The 16,481-nt window shown below is 39.1% G+C and overlaps 1 protein-coding gene across 4 annotated transcripts in view; it reads right to left on the bottom strand.

Annotated features, from left to right (window-relative positions):
• Positions 1–9,650: 9,650 nt before the first annotated feature.
• LOC117433087 (85/88 kDa calcium-independent phospholipase A2) overlaps positions 9,651–16,481 on the bottom strand; it is a 39,410-nt gene continuing 32,579 nt past the window's right edge. For all 4 annotated transcript variants that reach the window (XM_059016178.1, XM_059016175.1, XM_059016176.1 and 1 more), the window contains 4 exons: positions 14,770–14,924; positions 13,625–13,792; positions 12,764–12,837; positions 9,651–11,785 (listed from right to left, as the gene is read on the bottom strand). In XM_059016178.1, the coding sequence (XP_058872161.1) occupies positions 11,617–11,785; positions 12,764–12,837; positions 13,625–13,792; positions 14,770–14,924 (566 nt within the window). In that variant the 3' untranslated portion in view covers positions 9,651–11,616. The remainder of the gene's footprint in view (positions 11,786–12,763; positions 12,838–13,624; positions 13,793–14,769; positions 14,925–16,481) is intronic.

Here is a 16,481-nt window from a genome sequence, read left to right on the forward strand (position 1 = left end):
CTATGAAATAACACATTGCATGCTCACTATGAAATAACACATTGCATGCTCGCTATGAAATAACACATTGCATGCTCACTATGAAATAACACATTGCATGCTCATCATGAAATAACACATTGCATGCTCACTATGATATAACACATTGCATGCTCACTATGAAATAACACATTGCATGCTCGCTATGAAATAACACATTGCATGCTCACTATGAAATAACACATTGCATGCTCACTATGAAATAACACATTGCATGCTCGCTATGAAATAACACATTGCATGCTCGCTATGAAATAACACATTGCATGCTCGCTATGAAATAACACATTGCATGCTCACTATGAAATAACACATTGCATGCTCACTATGAAATGACACATTGCATGCTCACTATGAAATAACACATTGCATGCTCACTATGAAATAACACATTGCATGCTCACCATGAAATAACACATTGCATGCTCACTATGAAATAACACATTGCATGCTCACTATGAAATAACACATTGCATGTTCATTATGAAATAACACATTGCATGCTCACTATGAAATAACACATTGCATGCTCGCTATGAAATAACACATTGCATGCTCACTATGAAATAACACATTGCATGCTCGCTATGAAATAACACATTGCATGCTCACTATGAAATAACACATTGCATGCTCACTATGAAATAACACATTGCATGTTCATTATGAAATAACACATTGCATGCTCACTATGAAATAACACATTGCATGCTCGCTATGAAATAACACATTGCATGCTCGCTATGAAATAACACATTGCATGCTCACTATGAAATAACACATTGCATGCTCACTATGAAATAACACATTGCATGTTCACTATGAAATAACACATTGCATGCTCGCTATGAAATAACACATTGCATGCTCACTATGAAATAACACATTGCATGCTCGCTATGAAATAACACATTGCATGCTCACTATGAAATAACACATTGCATGCTCGCTATGAAATAACACATTGCATGCTCACTATGAAATAACACATTGCATGCTCACCATGAAATAACACATTGCATGCTCACTATGATATAACACATTGCATGCTCGCTATGAAATAACACATTGCATGCTCGCTATGAAATAACACATTGCATGCTCGCTATGAAATAACACATTGCATGCTCACTACGAAATAACACATTGCATGCTCGCTATGAAATAACACATTGCATGCTCACTATGAAATAACACATTGCATGCTCACCATGAAATAACACATTGCATGCTCACTATGATATAACACATTGCATGCTCGCTATGAAATAACACATTGCATGCTCGCTATGAAATAACACATTGCATGCTCACTACGAAATAACACATTGCATGCTCGCTATGAAATAACACATTGCATGCTCACTATGAAATAACACATTGCATGCTCGCTATGAAATAACACATTGCATGCTCACTATGAAATAACACATTGCATGCTCACTATGAAATAACACATTGCATGCTCACTATGAAATAACACATTGCATGCTCACTATGAAATAACACATTGCATGCTCACCATGAAATAACACATTGCATGCTCACTATGAAATAACACATTGCATGCTCACTATGAAATAACACATTGCATGTTCATTATGAAATAACACATTGCATGCTCACTATGAAATAACACATTGCATGCTCGCTATGAAATAACACATTGCATGCTCACTATGAAATAACACATTGCATGCTCGCTATGAAATAACACATTGCATGCTCACTATGAAATAACACATTGCATGCTCACTATGAAATAACACATTGCATGTTCATTATGAAATAACACATTGCATGCTCACTATGAAATAACACATTGCATGCTCGCTATGAAATAACACATTGCATGCTCGCTATGAAATAACACATTGCATGCTCACTATGAAATAACACATTGCATGCTCACTATGAAATAACACATTGCATGCTCGCTATGAAATAACACATTGCATGCTCGCTATGAAATAACACATTGCATGCTCGCTATGAAATAACACATTGCATGTTCATTATGAAATAACACATTGCATGTTCATTATGAAATAACACATTGCATGCTCGCTATGAAATAACACATTGCATGTTCATTATGAAATAACACATTGCATGCTCACTACGAAATAACACATTGCATGCTCACTATGAAATAACACATTGGATGTCCACTATGAAATAACACATTGCATGCTCACCATGAAATAACACATTGCATGCTCACTATGAAATAACACATTGCATGCTCGCTATGAAATAACACATTGCATGCTCACTATGAAATAACACATTGCATGCTCACTATGAAATAACACATTGCATGCTCACTATGAAATAACACATTGCATGCTCACCATGAAATAACACATTGCATGCTCACTATGATATAACACATTGCATGCTCACTAACACATTGCATGCTCACTATGAAATAACACATTGCATGTTCATTATGAAATAACACATTGCATGCTCACTATGAAATAACACATTGCATGCTCGCTATGAAATAACACATTGCATGCTCACTATGAAATAACACATTGCATGCTCACTATGAAATAACACATTGCATGCTCGCTATGAAATAACACATTGCATGCTCGCTATGAAATAACACATTGCATGCTCGCTATGAAATAACACATTGCATGCTCACTATGAAATAACACATTGCATGCTCACTATGAAATAACACATTGCATGCTCACTATGAAATAACACATTGCATGCTCACTATGAAATAACACATTGCATGCTCACCATGAAATAACACATTGCATGCTCACTATGAAATAACACATTGCATGCTCACTATGAAATAACACATTGCATGTTCATTATGAAATAACACATTGCATGCTCACTATGAAATAACACATTGCATGCTCGCTATGAAATAACACATTGCATGCTCACTATGAAATAACACATTGCATGCTCGCTATGAAATAACACATTGCATGCTCACTATGAAATAACACATTGCATGCTCACTATGAAATAACACATTGCATGTTCATTATGAAATAACACATTGCATGCTCACTATGAAATAACACATTGCATGCTCGCTATGAAATAACACATTGCATGCTCGCTATGAAATAACACATTGCATGCTCACTATGAAATAACACATTGCATGCTCACTATGAAATAACACATTGCATGCTCACTATGAAATAACACATTGCATGCTCGCTATGAAATAACACATTGCATGCTCGCTATGAAATAACACATTGCATGCTCGCTATGAAATAACACATTGCATGCTCACTATGAAATAACACATTGCATGCTCACCATGAAATAACACATTGCATGCTCACTATGAAATAACACATTGCATGCTCACTATGAAATAACACATTGCATGTTCATTATGAAATAACACATTGCATGCTCACTATGAAATAACACATTGCATGCTCGCTATGAAATAACACATTGCATGCTCACTATGAAATAACACATTGCATGCTCGCTATGAAATAACACATTGCATGCTCACTATGAAATAACACATTGCATGCTCACTATGAAATAACACATTGCATGTTCATTATGAAATAACACATTGCATGCTCACTATGAAATAACACATTGCATGCTCGCTATGAAATAACACATTGCATGCTCGCTATGAAATAACACATTGCATGCTCACTATGAAATAACACATTGCATGCTCACTATGAAATAACACATTGCATGCTCACTATGAAATAACACATTGCATGCTCGCTATGAAATAACACATTGCATGCTCGCTATGAAATAACACATTGCATGTTCGCTATGAAATAACACATTGCATGCTCACTATGAAATAACACATTGCATGTTCGCTATGAAATAACACATTGCATGCTCACTATGAAATAACACATTGCATGCTCACTATGAAATAACACATTGCATGCTCACTATGAAATAACACATTGCATGCTCACTATGAAATAACACATTGCATGCTCACTATGAAATAACACATTGCATGCTCACTATGAAATAACACATTGCATGCTCACTATGAAATAACACATTGCATGTTCACTATGAAATTCACTATGAAATAATACATTGCATGCTCGCTATGAAATAACACATTGCATGCTCACTATGAAATAACACATTGCATGCTCGCTATGAAATAACACACTGCATGCTCGCTATGAAATAACACATTGCATGTTCACTATGAAATAACACATTGCATGCTCGCTATGAAATAACACATTGCATGCTCGCTATGAAATAACACATTGCATGCTCGCTATGAAATAACACATTGCATGCTCACTATGAAATAACACATTGCATGTCCACTATGAAATCTGGAAGCAACATCCATTAAAGTACAGCATGGCAGGGCAGCCAGATGTTCTTACTTTTCCTCCGTTATTGAAACAAAAAAAAATAACTCCAGGGTACTTTTGTCTATTATTGATAATCTGATAAATCGGTCCTCTGATGCTCCTCTTCATTTAGAATCCTCAACTTTTAAATGTGAGGAATTTCTTAATTACTTTCAAAATAAAATTATTAATATTAGGAATCAAATTTCCACCGATGGCTCTCCTTTGAATATGCAGTGTAATCAGATTCGTTTTGCTATGGAATCTTTCTCTCAGATTACAGTACAAGATCTCAATCAATTGGTAATGCAAATTCATTCTTCCACTTGATTGTTGGATCCAATTCCAACCAAAATTCTAAAAGCAGTGTTCGATTATTTGGGTGAAATTATCTTGGATATAGTAAACAGTTCACTGACATCAGGAGTAGTTCCCTCTGCCTTCAAAATGGCCGTGGTTAAACCTCTGCTTAAGAAACCAAACCTAGACCTCACTGCTTTAAACAACTATAGACCTATTTCAACTCTGCCATTTCTAGTTGAGGTGCTAGAATAAGTAGCAGCAAACCAGCTCATTTCTTGAGGGTGACAAAGTGCTTGAAACGTTTCAGTGGGGTTTCCATTCTGCACACAGTACAGAGACTGCGCTCATCACAGTGTGAAGGATCTGCTGTTAAATGGAGACTCTAGATGTGTATCTATTCCTGTTCTTTTAGATTGAAGTGCTGCATTTGATACAGTGTTCCATACCGCTTTAATTGATCGTCTCAGAAGCTGGGTTGAATTATCAGGTATTGTCTTAAAATAGTTCAGGGCATATCTCACTAACAGGCAGCAATTTGTTTCATTAGGAGACTCTGTGTCTGGATTTTCATGGGTTGTCTGTGGCATTCCCCAAGGCTCTATACTGAGACCCATTCTTTTCTCTTTGTACATGTTACTGCTGGGTGAGATACGCCATAAACATGGTGTTAACTTTCACTGCTTGTCGATGACACACAGCTCTACATCTCTGTAAAACCTGATGATAGGTTGGCTGTATCAACTTTAGCTGAATGCTTTACTGATGTGAAGAGGTCCAACATTTTTTTACTGTTAAACTCTGATAAGTCAGAGTTTCTGTTATTAGCTTTTCAGCAGCAACTAGAAGCAACAGAATCTCTAAAAAAAAATATATATATATATATATATATATATATATATATATATATATATATATATAGATCTGAGCAATTTGACCACAAACATAAAAACAGAAGTGAAAAATCTAGGGATCTTATTTGGCTCTGATTTATCTTTTGAGTCGCATATTTGCAATGTCACCAAAGTGTCCTTTTACCATGTGTGGAAGCTAAAATTAGGTCATTTCTCTTTGTCTGATGCTGAGAAACGAATTCATGCTTTTGTGTCTTCCCAGCTTCATTATTGCAATGCTCTATTCGCTGGGCTTCTGGGTCACGCCATAAATCGCCTGCGGCTTATACCGAATGCAGCTGCTGGGCTTCTAAAAAGAGGCAAAAAAAGAGACCATATAACACCAGTGCTGGCTTCACTGCACTGGCTTCCAGTGAAGTTTAGAGTGGACTTAAAATGTTACTTCTGACTTATAAACAGGGCTTCTGTTTTTCGGGTTTTATTAATTGTATTTTTCGGTGCTTATTTGGAGCTGTTTTTCGAGTTTTATGTAAATCTTTTTTTTCGGGGCTTTTGTTTTTGATATACTGTATGAAATGTGTGTTTTTGGTTACTTTGCAAAATGCTTGAGCGTTTTTTTTTTGGTTTTTTTTCTGTCAAATATATATAGTAGTAACTTGACAGTACTTGCACCCTTAAGTTGTACCTTCTTTCCTTTGCTGTCTTCCACAACTAAATCCCTCTGGTCACGGGTACATTCTTCAGGGTTTTTTGTGTGTAGGCATTTTTGTACATTTCGCCACAATTCTGTTTTAAATCCTCTGTATCTTAATTGTAATACAGCTTTAAATCCTGCTAACAAGCCTCCATCCTGATTGTAATCTCATTTTAAATCTCGCAAGAGGAGTCTCCAATAGAAATGTAGGAATGTGCTGTCACTCAGTAGTTGGGGTGGGTTTAAAGTATTCAGAACTAATCAATGATAGGTGCAAATCAGGAAGGCGGGACATTGCCCAGCAGTACTGGGAAATGTATTTCTTATTATTTTTGTAGTAGGTTTTATTTTCTATTGGGAAAAGGGTAAAGTTAACGTGAATTGATTAACCATTTCCACAGTTTTTCCGGTGTTTTCCAGTGTTTATTGGCTATCCACCGATTTCATTTTTTTTGTTTTTTTGTATCGTGGGTGTTTTATTGGGTTTTATCAGTTAAAACCGAAAATCAAAAGCCCCACTTATAAAGCACTTAAAGGTACGGCACCAGATTATATAACGCAGTTTCTAGTCACATATATAGCTAGTGATTTAAGATCATCTGATACAGGCCTCCCACAAGTGTGCACAAGAAGGGAGAGGGAGCTTTTAGCCCCTGTGCTCCCAGATTGTGGAACACACTGCCACCTCATAAAGAAGAGCTACATCAGCGGAGACAAAACTGAAAACTTACTTTTTTAGATTAGCTTTTTTAAACTGAAATTTTGAAATGTGTTTCTCTTTAAATCGCTATACACATGAAATGTATTTTGATTTTCTTGTTTTGTAATGTAGTGCTTTGATATAGTTTTTGTATGAAAGGCGCTATATAAACATTTATATATTGATTTATTAACGTGTGAAGACATAAGAGAAGCTTCCCTCACCTTTACAATTGATGGCAATTCACTTCCGCACGTGTTTTAAAAGCCAATTTGAAGTGAATTTTCCTCTCATCCGGGGCGTTGACATTGTTACTGCTGTACTGCAGATGTAAAGTGCGTGAAAACATGATGCAAAACTAGCAACTTCAACCGATTAGTCATGTAAACCTTACCTTTCCTTAAACCTAACACAAGCTACCACAGTGGAAACTGGAATTTGTAGTTCTTTGTCAAGTTTAATCAGAGATTACACCTTGCACAGGACTACAATCCCACAACTCTCTGCAGAAATTACGCATTTCTAAGAAAGTTAAATAAAAATGATTTCATAAAATGAAAAATGATTTCATAAAATGAAAAATGATTTTATAAAAGAAAGGTAAGACAAATAATCACTTGGCAAATCGAAATGGATTGTAGTTAGTTTGATCACAGCAGGTTCTATATTAAATAATTAAATGTCAGATTGGTATTGATTGATAACACTATGTAACACAATTTTTGTTCCTGGGTAGTAAATGTTATTTCCTAATTGCTTATGCCTCAAAAGTATAGAAAATGGCTATTATTCCCCACAAACTTTGCTTTTGTGACCAGGACAGTGATATTTTGAAATTTACCTATTTCCAGTGAGAAAACAGGCGAATTTGTGTCTTTTCGTTCACAAAGTCAGAAAAAAACAACATATGAATCGAAATTAACATGTATTTATACTAAAGTAATACAAAAAAGACTACAAAAGATTTAGAAGTGAGTAGTTTTTCGAGATTTACGATTATACTGTAAATCACTTTCACGAATCAGCCCCCAAATGTAGTCTCCCATCATGTTCTCGTTATACTGTCCTTGGTAGCGGCGTTCAATGTCCAGTATATCCTGGTGGAAGCGCTCGCCTTGCTCCTCCGAGTATGCTCCCATGTTCTCCTTGAATTTATCAAGATGAGCATCAAGGATATGGACTTTGAGGGACATCCTACAGCCCATTGTGCCGTAGTTCTTCACCAGAGTCTCAACCAGGTCCACATATTTTTCGGCCTTGTGATTGCCCAGGAAGCCCCGAACTACTGCGACAAAGCCGCTTTCTCCTTACTAGTGAGCTTCTTGGGGAATTCATTGCACTCCAGGATTTTCTTTATCTGTGGTCCGACGAAGACACCGGCTTTGACCTTTGCCTCAGACAGCTTAGGGAAGAAGTCTCGAAGGTACTTGAAGGCTGCCGACTCCTTATCTAGAGCTCTGACAAATTGTTTCATAAGGCCCAATTTGATGTACAGTGGTGGCATCAGCACCTTCCGGGGGTCCACCAGTGGCTCCCACTTGACGTTGTTCCTCCCCACAGAGAACTCGGTCCGCTGTGGCCAGTCCCGTCTGTGGTAGTGCGCCTTGGTGTCCCTGCTGTCCCAAAGGCAAAGATAGTAGGGAAACTTGGTAAAACTGCCTTGGAGACCCATCAGGAATGCCACCATTGCAGCCTCTTGATGCCATCTCAGAAAAATGCAGATATTATTATTTTTATTATTTGTTTATTTAGCAGACGCCTTTATCCAAGGCGACTTACAGAGACTCGGGTGTGTGAACTATGCATCAGCTGCAGAGTCACTTACAATTACGTCTCACCCGAAAGACGGAGCACAAGGAGGTTAAGTGACTTGCTCAGGGTCACACAATGAGTCAGTGGCTGAGCCGGGATTTGAACCGGGGACCTTCTGGTTACAAGCCGTTTTCTTTAACCACTGGACCACACGTGAATATGTATCCACTTAGGCAGCTGGAACTAAACTGAACTGGTGGGCTTAAGGCCCCTGTATTTATACTACTATTTATATTACTGGAAAGTTCTAGAAAGTTCTAGAAGTTACTCCAAGTTTACTCAGCCCTGAATCTATCTGGAATGTTCTGGAAAATAGGTAAATTTCAAAATATCACTGTCCTGGTCACAAGAGCAAAGTTTGTGGGGAATAATAGCCATTTTCTATACTTTTGAGGCATAAGCAATTAGGAAATAACACTTACTACCCAGGAACCAAAAAAAAAAAAAAATGTTACACGGTGTAATCAATAACTGTGTAACCAAGGGAAGCCGGGGCGCTGCATTGTTTTGTGTTGAGTAATGAACACGTTTTATTCCATTTCATTAACATCAAACAACTTCAAATTAATGAAGGGCAATTACTCTGAAAACACCAGTATCCACACAACCCGAATACCAGTACAGACGGGGCTCTGGATAGATCTGGTGATGACGCTGCTCTGTGCTGTGTTGATAAGGATTAGCAGCAATGTGTATTGATCAGTCCAATCCTTTTGTAGCTCCCTTTTCCCTTTAGCCAGTATAAACAGTGTCAGTCTCTATTACCATTAGAGATTATTACAGACAAGATGCTGGAGGATTAACAGAGGAGTGACAAAGAAGCGTAACCCCGAGAGCAGGAAACATCACCCTGGGCAAGAATATATAAACACTGAAACGTAACACACTGCTTTTCTAAACAATACTTTTAATTGACTTCACTTCAAAACAGCAACAACATAAACTTCAGCATGTAAGTACAATAACTTCATTATGTTTGATTTGTAAATAATAATACAGTGCATATATGCATATATATAATCGATATCAATGTAAGAATTTAGTAATTTAATAGATCATATTTGAGATACACACACACAGATATCCATCCATCCAACAGGAAAGTTTGTAAATGTTATTTTTTTCAGTTTTTGTACAGTTTCTAAATAGTCAGCTGCTGGGGATTTATTAATACACATTAACCCCTAATGCAAACATTCTGCTTAAACTTTTAAGCGTCATTTTCTTGGTATAAACAGGTATTTTCTAATGCTTCTGCCAGATTTTGGGTGAAAAGAAATTGTGAAAACTGAAATCATAACTTCTGATAAACCTGTGAATTTTCCAATAAAAACCTGTACAAACTGAAAACAAGAGCAAACAATATAGCACTGTATTGCACTGTGTTTATTTTATGTATTTGTTATGAAGGAACAGCGCCATCTTGTGGTTAAAGGCCAGTATAGACAAGGACCTGCTCTTTGCTATGCTAAATGAAGGCAGTTTTAAACAGTGCAAATCTTCCATTATCTTCATAGAAACAGAACCAGTAAAAAGAAAAAAAATCTTCAAGTCAGGTTTTTAATCGATTAAAAACAGCAATCCCAAACAAAAAACACAATATTCACCTAATTGTAAACTGGGCATAGAGTGGAACCACCCTGTTAGCCCATCTAAGAGAAAGGGGGCTCCCTCCAGTCCAGGGCAGACTGAGGCATGGAGACTGAACGGCTCCCTCCCACGTCATCTTCATGTATTAGGTAAAATGACAAGACCTCTCGCCATAGCAACGAAATGGATAAAAGGCACCCTTCCTATAATTGAATCCCTGGGAAGCATGCATCAGTTACATCCTTTCCTGGACAGCCACAGAGTGAACACGCAGGTACAGAACTGCACTGGAAGCTCCAGCAACAACATGCTCTGGTCAATACTAGATAGAGCTGGGAGTTGGGCTGTTTAACTGGCCAGGCTGGTCCAAGAAGTGGGAATGCTGCTTCAAGAAAGAAATGTAGGTCACTTTACTGTAACACTGTCACAAAGACACTGAGAAAGACTTCTGATTGAAACGTTTGGCACTGAATTTATTACGTTTCTTCTAGTATTGCCAATGTCAGCACTGTTGAGTGTTTATCACAACAACTTGCGAGTGAAGCTTTATTTAACCTTCACATGAGACAAAGAAAAAGGCAGGGCACATCTACTCAAGGCCCATCTGGTTTAGAACCGTCGTCCTTGGCAACAGGTCTGAGGAGGAGGAAGTTATGTCAACACTTCATAGAATATTGCTGCATCCTGGGGTTTCCGACATCCTAAGTAACCATTAAGAAACTGTTTAATATGTGGAGCAATTCTCATGCTGCTGGTCAGCAGCTTACCAGCAACTGCTGGAACTCCCAGTACAGGAATTACACTGTGTTCTGAGTTTGTGTAGGGTAAACCTTTACAGGCAGGGGTGCACGTTTATTGTCTCATCTCTCCTTATAATGCAGCAGCCACAATAGTCAGTTTTGGTTTGAATACAACATTAGCATTTTGTAAAGGTGTTCAAGCTCCGCTCACGCACTTTGCTATACAGTTTTGTGCAGTTTTGAAAGAAATACACGTTCTAGCAATCATGTATTTTCAGGACCCGGCAACGCACTGGGGTTAAAGAATCGGTTCACAGGCTATACTTTCAGGTAGTCTGTTACACTTGCACTTCCTAGGTTAATTTAAAAGGCGAAATACTTTAAAACCACCAGAACTGCATTTGACTTTTTGTAACCTATTCTATTTAAAACAGCCTCGTAAAGCAAGCTTTATGATCGGACCCCAGCACCCTGCACAGCAGTGCTGGGTGGTCTTGAACAACTCTCTGGTTCCAGAAGCATGTTACAGAGGAGCTGATCCACTGCAGTTTGCGTCGAGAAGCCAGCGAGCCAGGTGCTGAATCTGCTCCCGCTGCTCATACACGTAGATCTGCGTCTCCCAGAGCATGTTCACGAGGATAGCGTCTTCAATTTCATCCAGCAGCACCTCCGATGAGAACTGGGGGCTCAGCCTGGGAACAAGCAACAGAGCGTCAGGAACAAGCAACAGAGCGTCAGGAACAAGCAACAGAGCGTCAGGAACAAGCAACAGAGCGTCAGGAACAAGCAACAGAGCGTCAGGAACAAGCAACAGAGCGTCAGGAACAAGCAACAGAGCGTCAGGAACAAGCAACAGGGCGTCAGGAACAAGCATCAGAGCGTCAGGAACAAGCATCAGAGCGTCAGGAACAAGCAACAGAGCAACAGAGTGTCAGGAACAAGCATCAGAGCGTCAGGAACAAGCAACAGAGCGTCAGGAACAAGCAACAGGGCATCAGGAACAAGCAACAGGGCGTCAGGAACAAGCAACAGAGCGTCAGGAACAAGCATCAGAGCGTCAGGAACAAGCATCAGAGCGTCAGGAACAAGCAACAGAGCGTCAGGAACAAGCAACAGAGCGTCAGGAACAAGCATCAGAGCGTCAGGAACAAGCATCAGAGCGTCAGGAACAAGCAACAGAGCGTCAGGAACAAGCAACAGAGCGTCAGGAACAAGCAACAGAGCGTCAGGAACAAGCAACAGAGCGTCAGGAACAAGCAACAGGGCGTCAGGAACAAGCTTGCAGCACCACAGCTGCAGACTAAACCAGAGCTATCTGTGCAGTTACACACTAGAGCCACTAAGTCATGAAATAGAAAGTACAGCAGTGCCTTAGTAGAATGTGCAATTATTAAATATTAGCACTGGGACAAATATCCAAATTTTTGAACAAACATTTCTTTACATGTATTCGAAGGCAAAACAAAACATGCCTGTGTCCTCTTGAAATGAGAACTACGTATCAAAACATGTTTTGCCTGCACTGATTTGCCACCTTGCCAGGATATGCGCAAGTTTCTAAAGTGGAAAAATAGCTCAGTCTGCGTGGGCCAGACGTTCCACTCCCTGAAGGAAATGATATTTGCAGTCTGTGTGTCTTTCACTCGCTACCGACTGGTCTGTCTTTTTACCTGAAGTAGGAGATATCTGTCATTTCACACCAGGCCCTCGCTCGATCAACTGCTCTCCCATCCGAGTCTGTGCACTGCAGAGAGTGAGAGAGAAGTTAGATCCCAGAACACCACACAGCCATACAGAACTTCCTCTAACAGATGCAGGAGAAATCTGTTCCCACAGCACTACCACCGGGACGGGTTTCAGAGGTGTTTCATACGGGTTTCCACTGGCAGCAGACAGACCGAGACCAAGGTATCAGAGAACGTCCTTGGCAAGTTTCATCACACTCGGATAAGCGGCTAACTAAATACCTATATAAAACTGTAAAGTGTCCGCACACCTGCTGTGGAGTCTGCTCAATTTATCTCAGCCAGTGGCAGACCTGAAACACTGTTTAAATATTAAGAGCAAACCTGTTGCAGGGCTGCCCCTTGATAAGGCAGCCCTTTACACAGAATCGGTTAGAAGGCATTATTGTCCTGGCTCCCATTTACCCACAATGCCATTACGTAGCTCTTTGGTACTCGTTACAAGGTGGAACTCAAATATATGGCTCCTGGCAATAGCATTATAAAGAGGGAGTCCTGTATATTACTTTTAAAGATGTGCTCACACTGCTACATACTGTGAGTTCATCAGAGTTCCCAGGGGTCCTTTAAGCTACTAGGAACCAGACGAGCTCCGATGGGCCAAGTGGCCGGCTCTCTATCGTAAATGTTCTTATGTCTTCTTGCAATGATTCAGATTCAATGGAGGTATCACCATTAGATCAATTGTACAGACGGGGGTCATCATTATGAGGGTTGTTTAAAGGACCTCGTAATGAAATAGCTTCCCCTCCTGCAATGTGTCTGCTGACCCGGTCCAATACTCACACAGTCCACCAGCATGCGGCCCAGCTCCTTGGCTCCCACGAAGGTCTTGGCGAGTTCGAAGGGGTTGGAGGGCCGGAAGACATCGACGGAGTTCACAGCCACCTGAGGGGGCTTCCCCGTGCCCAGAGAGACCACCACCCCCAGACGCAGAGCCTCGGACCCCCGACCCTGGGGGGATGGGGGGGGGTGTTACTGAGCTGATTCATTTGAGACCCAGTTTCATTTAACCCAAGCAGGTTAGCAAGAGAAACAACTGCAGTAAACTAATCTGAACCAATTTAAACAAACAATACGAAGAACGTAGTCTATGTATAACCATGCTGTATATGGACTGTTGTGTTCCACAGAAAAGATCAAAGCATAAATACATAAATAATAAAAAAAAATCTAATTGGGCTGTATTTAAAGAACAATATCATTACAGATTATGGGCTTTAGCTTTATAATTAACTTTCCTATTGTAGCCTGTTTCAAAGACATCTCATTTCTCCTGCAGCCTGATCTGAATTAAAACAGAGTAGGTAGCGTTCTGTAGTGTGAAAATGAACACACATTAAACAAATAGATATCAAATACTGGTACTGTTCCTTCTGGTACAAACATTACATTTGATATCATTTAAAGCTCTTAAAGTCCCCCTACATTGTATTTTCCTTCCCCTGACTTCTCCACAAGTCCACAGTGGCTTCTCGCACACTGGGATACATTCTCATACTTTTCTTTTTTTAAAGGAAAAGTTAGAAGCAAATTAAGACTACGTAGAAGCTTAGTAACTTTTCCAGGTGCGTTTGTCCATTTAAAAAAAAAAAATGTGGCAAAAAAGACCTTAACTTAATAGCTTTGACATATTAGCCAAAAAACTGCAGAAGCAGCACACTTATAATTGAATTATTATAAGGAAATAATTTGAGGCAGTCAACATGGGGAATCAGGTTTCAGAGAGTATTAAACACTTTATGAACATATTCATAAGGCTTTATTTAATGTAGTGCCCAGTATAAGGATTTAATGCTAGACTGGCTGCAGTACCAACCTTGTGTTTCAGAGCCTTACTCGTGTATTTAATGCTAGACTGGCTGCAGTACCAACCTTGTGTTTCAGAGCCTTGCTCGTGTATTTAATGCTAGACTGGCTGTAACACCAACCTTGTGTTTCAGAGCCCTGTTGTACTCGTGGATTTCTGTCATGGCGTCCAACGTGGGGTTGTTGGCCAGCAGACCCCCGTCCAGGAAGCGTCCCATTGGTCGAAAATAAGAAGGCGCAGCCCCACTACAGCGAGCTGCTCTCCACACCAGCTGGTCTGGAAATGAGACGCACAGACACTTCAGAATGGAACACAATATAACTCCTGCACTGCACTGGTCCCATACGCAATCCCAGCTCAGTTATACAATATAACTCCTGCACTGCGCTGGTCCCATACACAATCCCAACTCAGTTACACAATCTAACTCCTGCACTGTAGTGTTCTGCGGTATTTCGGTATATCGAAATATCATGATACAAAAATTATATGATACCTAATATCGGGTTAAAAAAAAAAATCGATATATCGTTTTTTTTCGATCCCGTCTTTTTTTTGGTGATATATCGTGTTTTTTGTCTGGCTATTTTTTTTTTGAGACTTCAAAACAACACTTTAATTGTGTGCTTTAAAAACGATATGAACTTTTTTGCATATACCGGAAGAAACTAACTTTCCTGCGCTGCGCGTTCTCGGAAAATTTAATTACAGTACTGCCCAAGTATCAACATGGCGGACGCGGGAGAACAGCTGGTTTCTAAAGCCAATTCCACTGTAGTGTGGAACTATTTTGGTTATCCATTAAATGAAAGCGGCAATCCAGTTGAAGGTGGACATCCAAAATGTAGGAGGTGTTTGAAAGAAGTAAAAAACAAGGGAGGAAACACCACCAATTTATTTAAGCTATCAGATCGCCACCCCAATCTCTTTGTTGAAGTGAAGCGACAGCATGTAAGTTAGTTACAGTGAAAATAGTTCTACTTTTACTGTAGTTATTTTGTTTTACATATTATTGAGATTCTGTGAATTACATCTCGCCTTAAAAATGTAAATAATGCACCCAATTAGTATTTATATATGTGTGTGTGTGTGTGTGTGTGTGTGTGTGTGTGTGTGTGTGTGTGTGTGTGTGTAAGAAGTTGAAATACTACAATACTATATAAAAAAAGCACTGTGTAAAGAGAACATAGGAACGCTCTAAAAGCGGATCAAAATGCCGTTCGTTAGTTCACCAAGATGCAAAAATATATTTTGCAGACGTGTCATTAAAACGACTCCATGTTAAAAATTGTTAACACTTTATATATTCCTTGGATTTTGTCGTAAAACATTTTTTTGTGTGTGTAAAACAATTAGCTTTCATGCTGGAAACGGACGTCTGATTGTTGCAAGTTCAGCACAAAAACATACAGTACACAGTACATAGGCTGCATAGTCCCCCCCCCCGTCCCCCCCCCATATATAGTTCAAGGCGTGCATACGCGATTCAGCAGGTAAACGATGTGCTCTAATCTATAGTTGTAAAAGTCTTTTGTCTAATTTATTTTCTTAGCAAAATTAACATCCACGCTCGCATGATGGTCTGAATAAAATTGCGTAACATTTCCTATGTTTATAGTGCACTGCAACGTTGTTTTGAAGGAGACGTTTGGCTTGAATAAGATGAAACATAATATTATGTTCTAATAGTTATCAGTGTTTTCAGTACTACAGTATCAGAAGTTCTTTGCCAGAAATGCTTTTTTCATCAGCTCAACTTATTTTATAAAATTAATTTGAAGTAATGATTCTCTCTCTCATATATATATATATATATTGAAACACAATATATAC

This window comes from Acipenser ruthenus, chromosome 52, assembly GCF_902713425.1.
Source record: "Acipenser ruthenus chromosome 52, fAciRut3.2 maternal haplotype, whole genome shotgun sequence".
NCBI lineage: Eukaryota > Metazoa > Chordata > Actinopteri > Acipenseriformes > Acipenseridae > Acipenser > Acipenser ruthenus.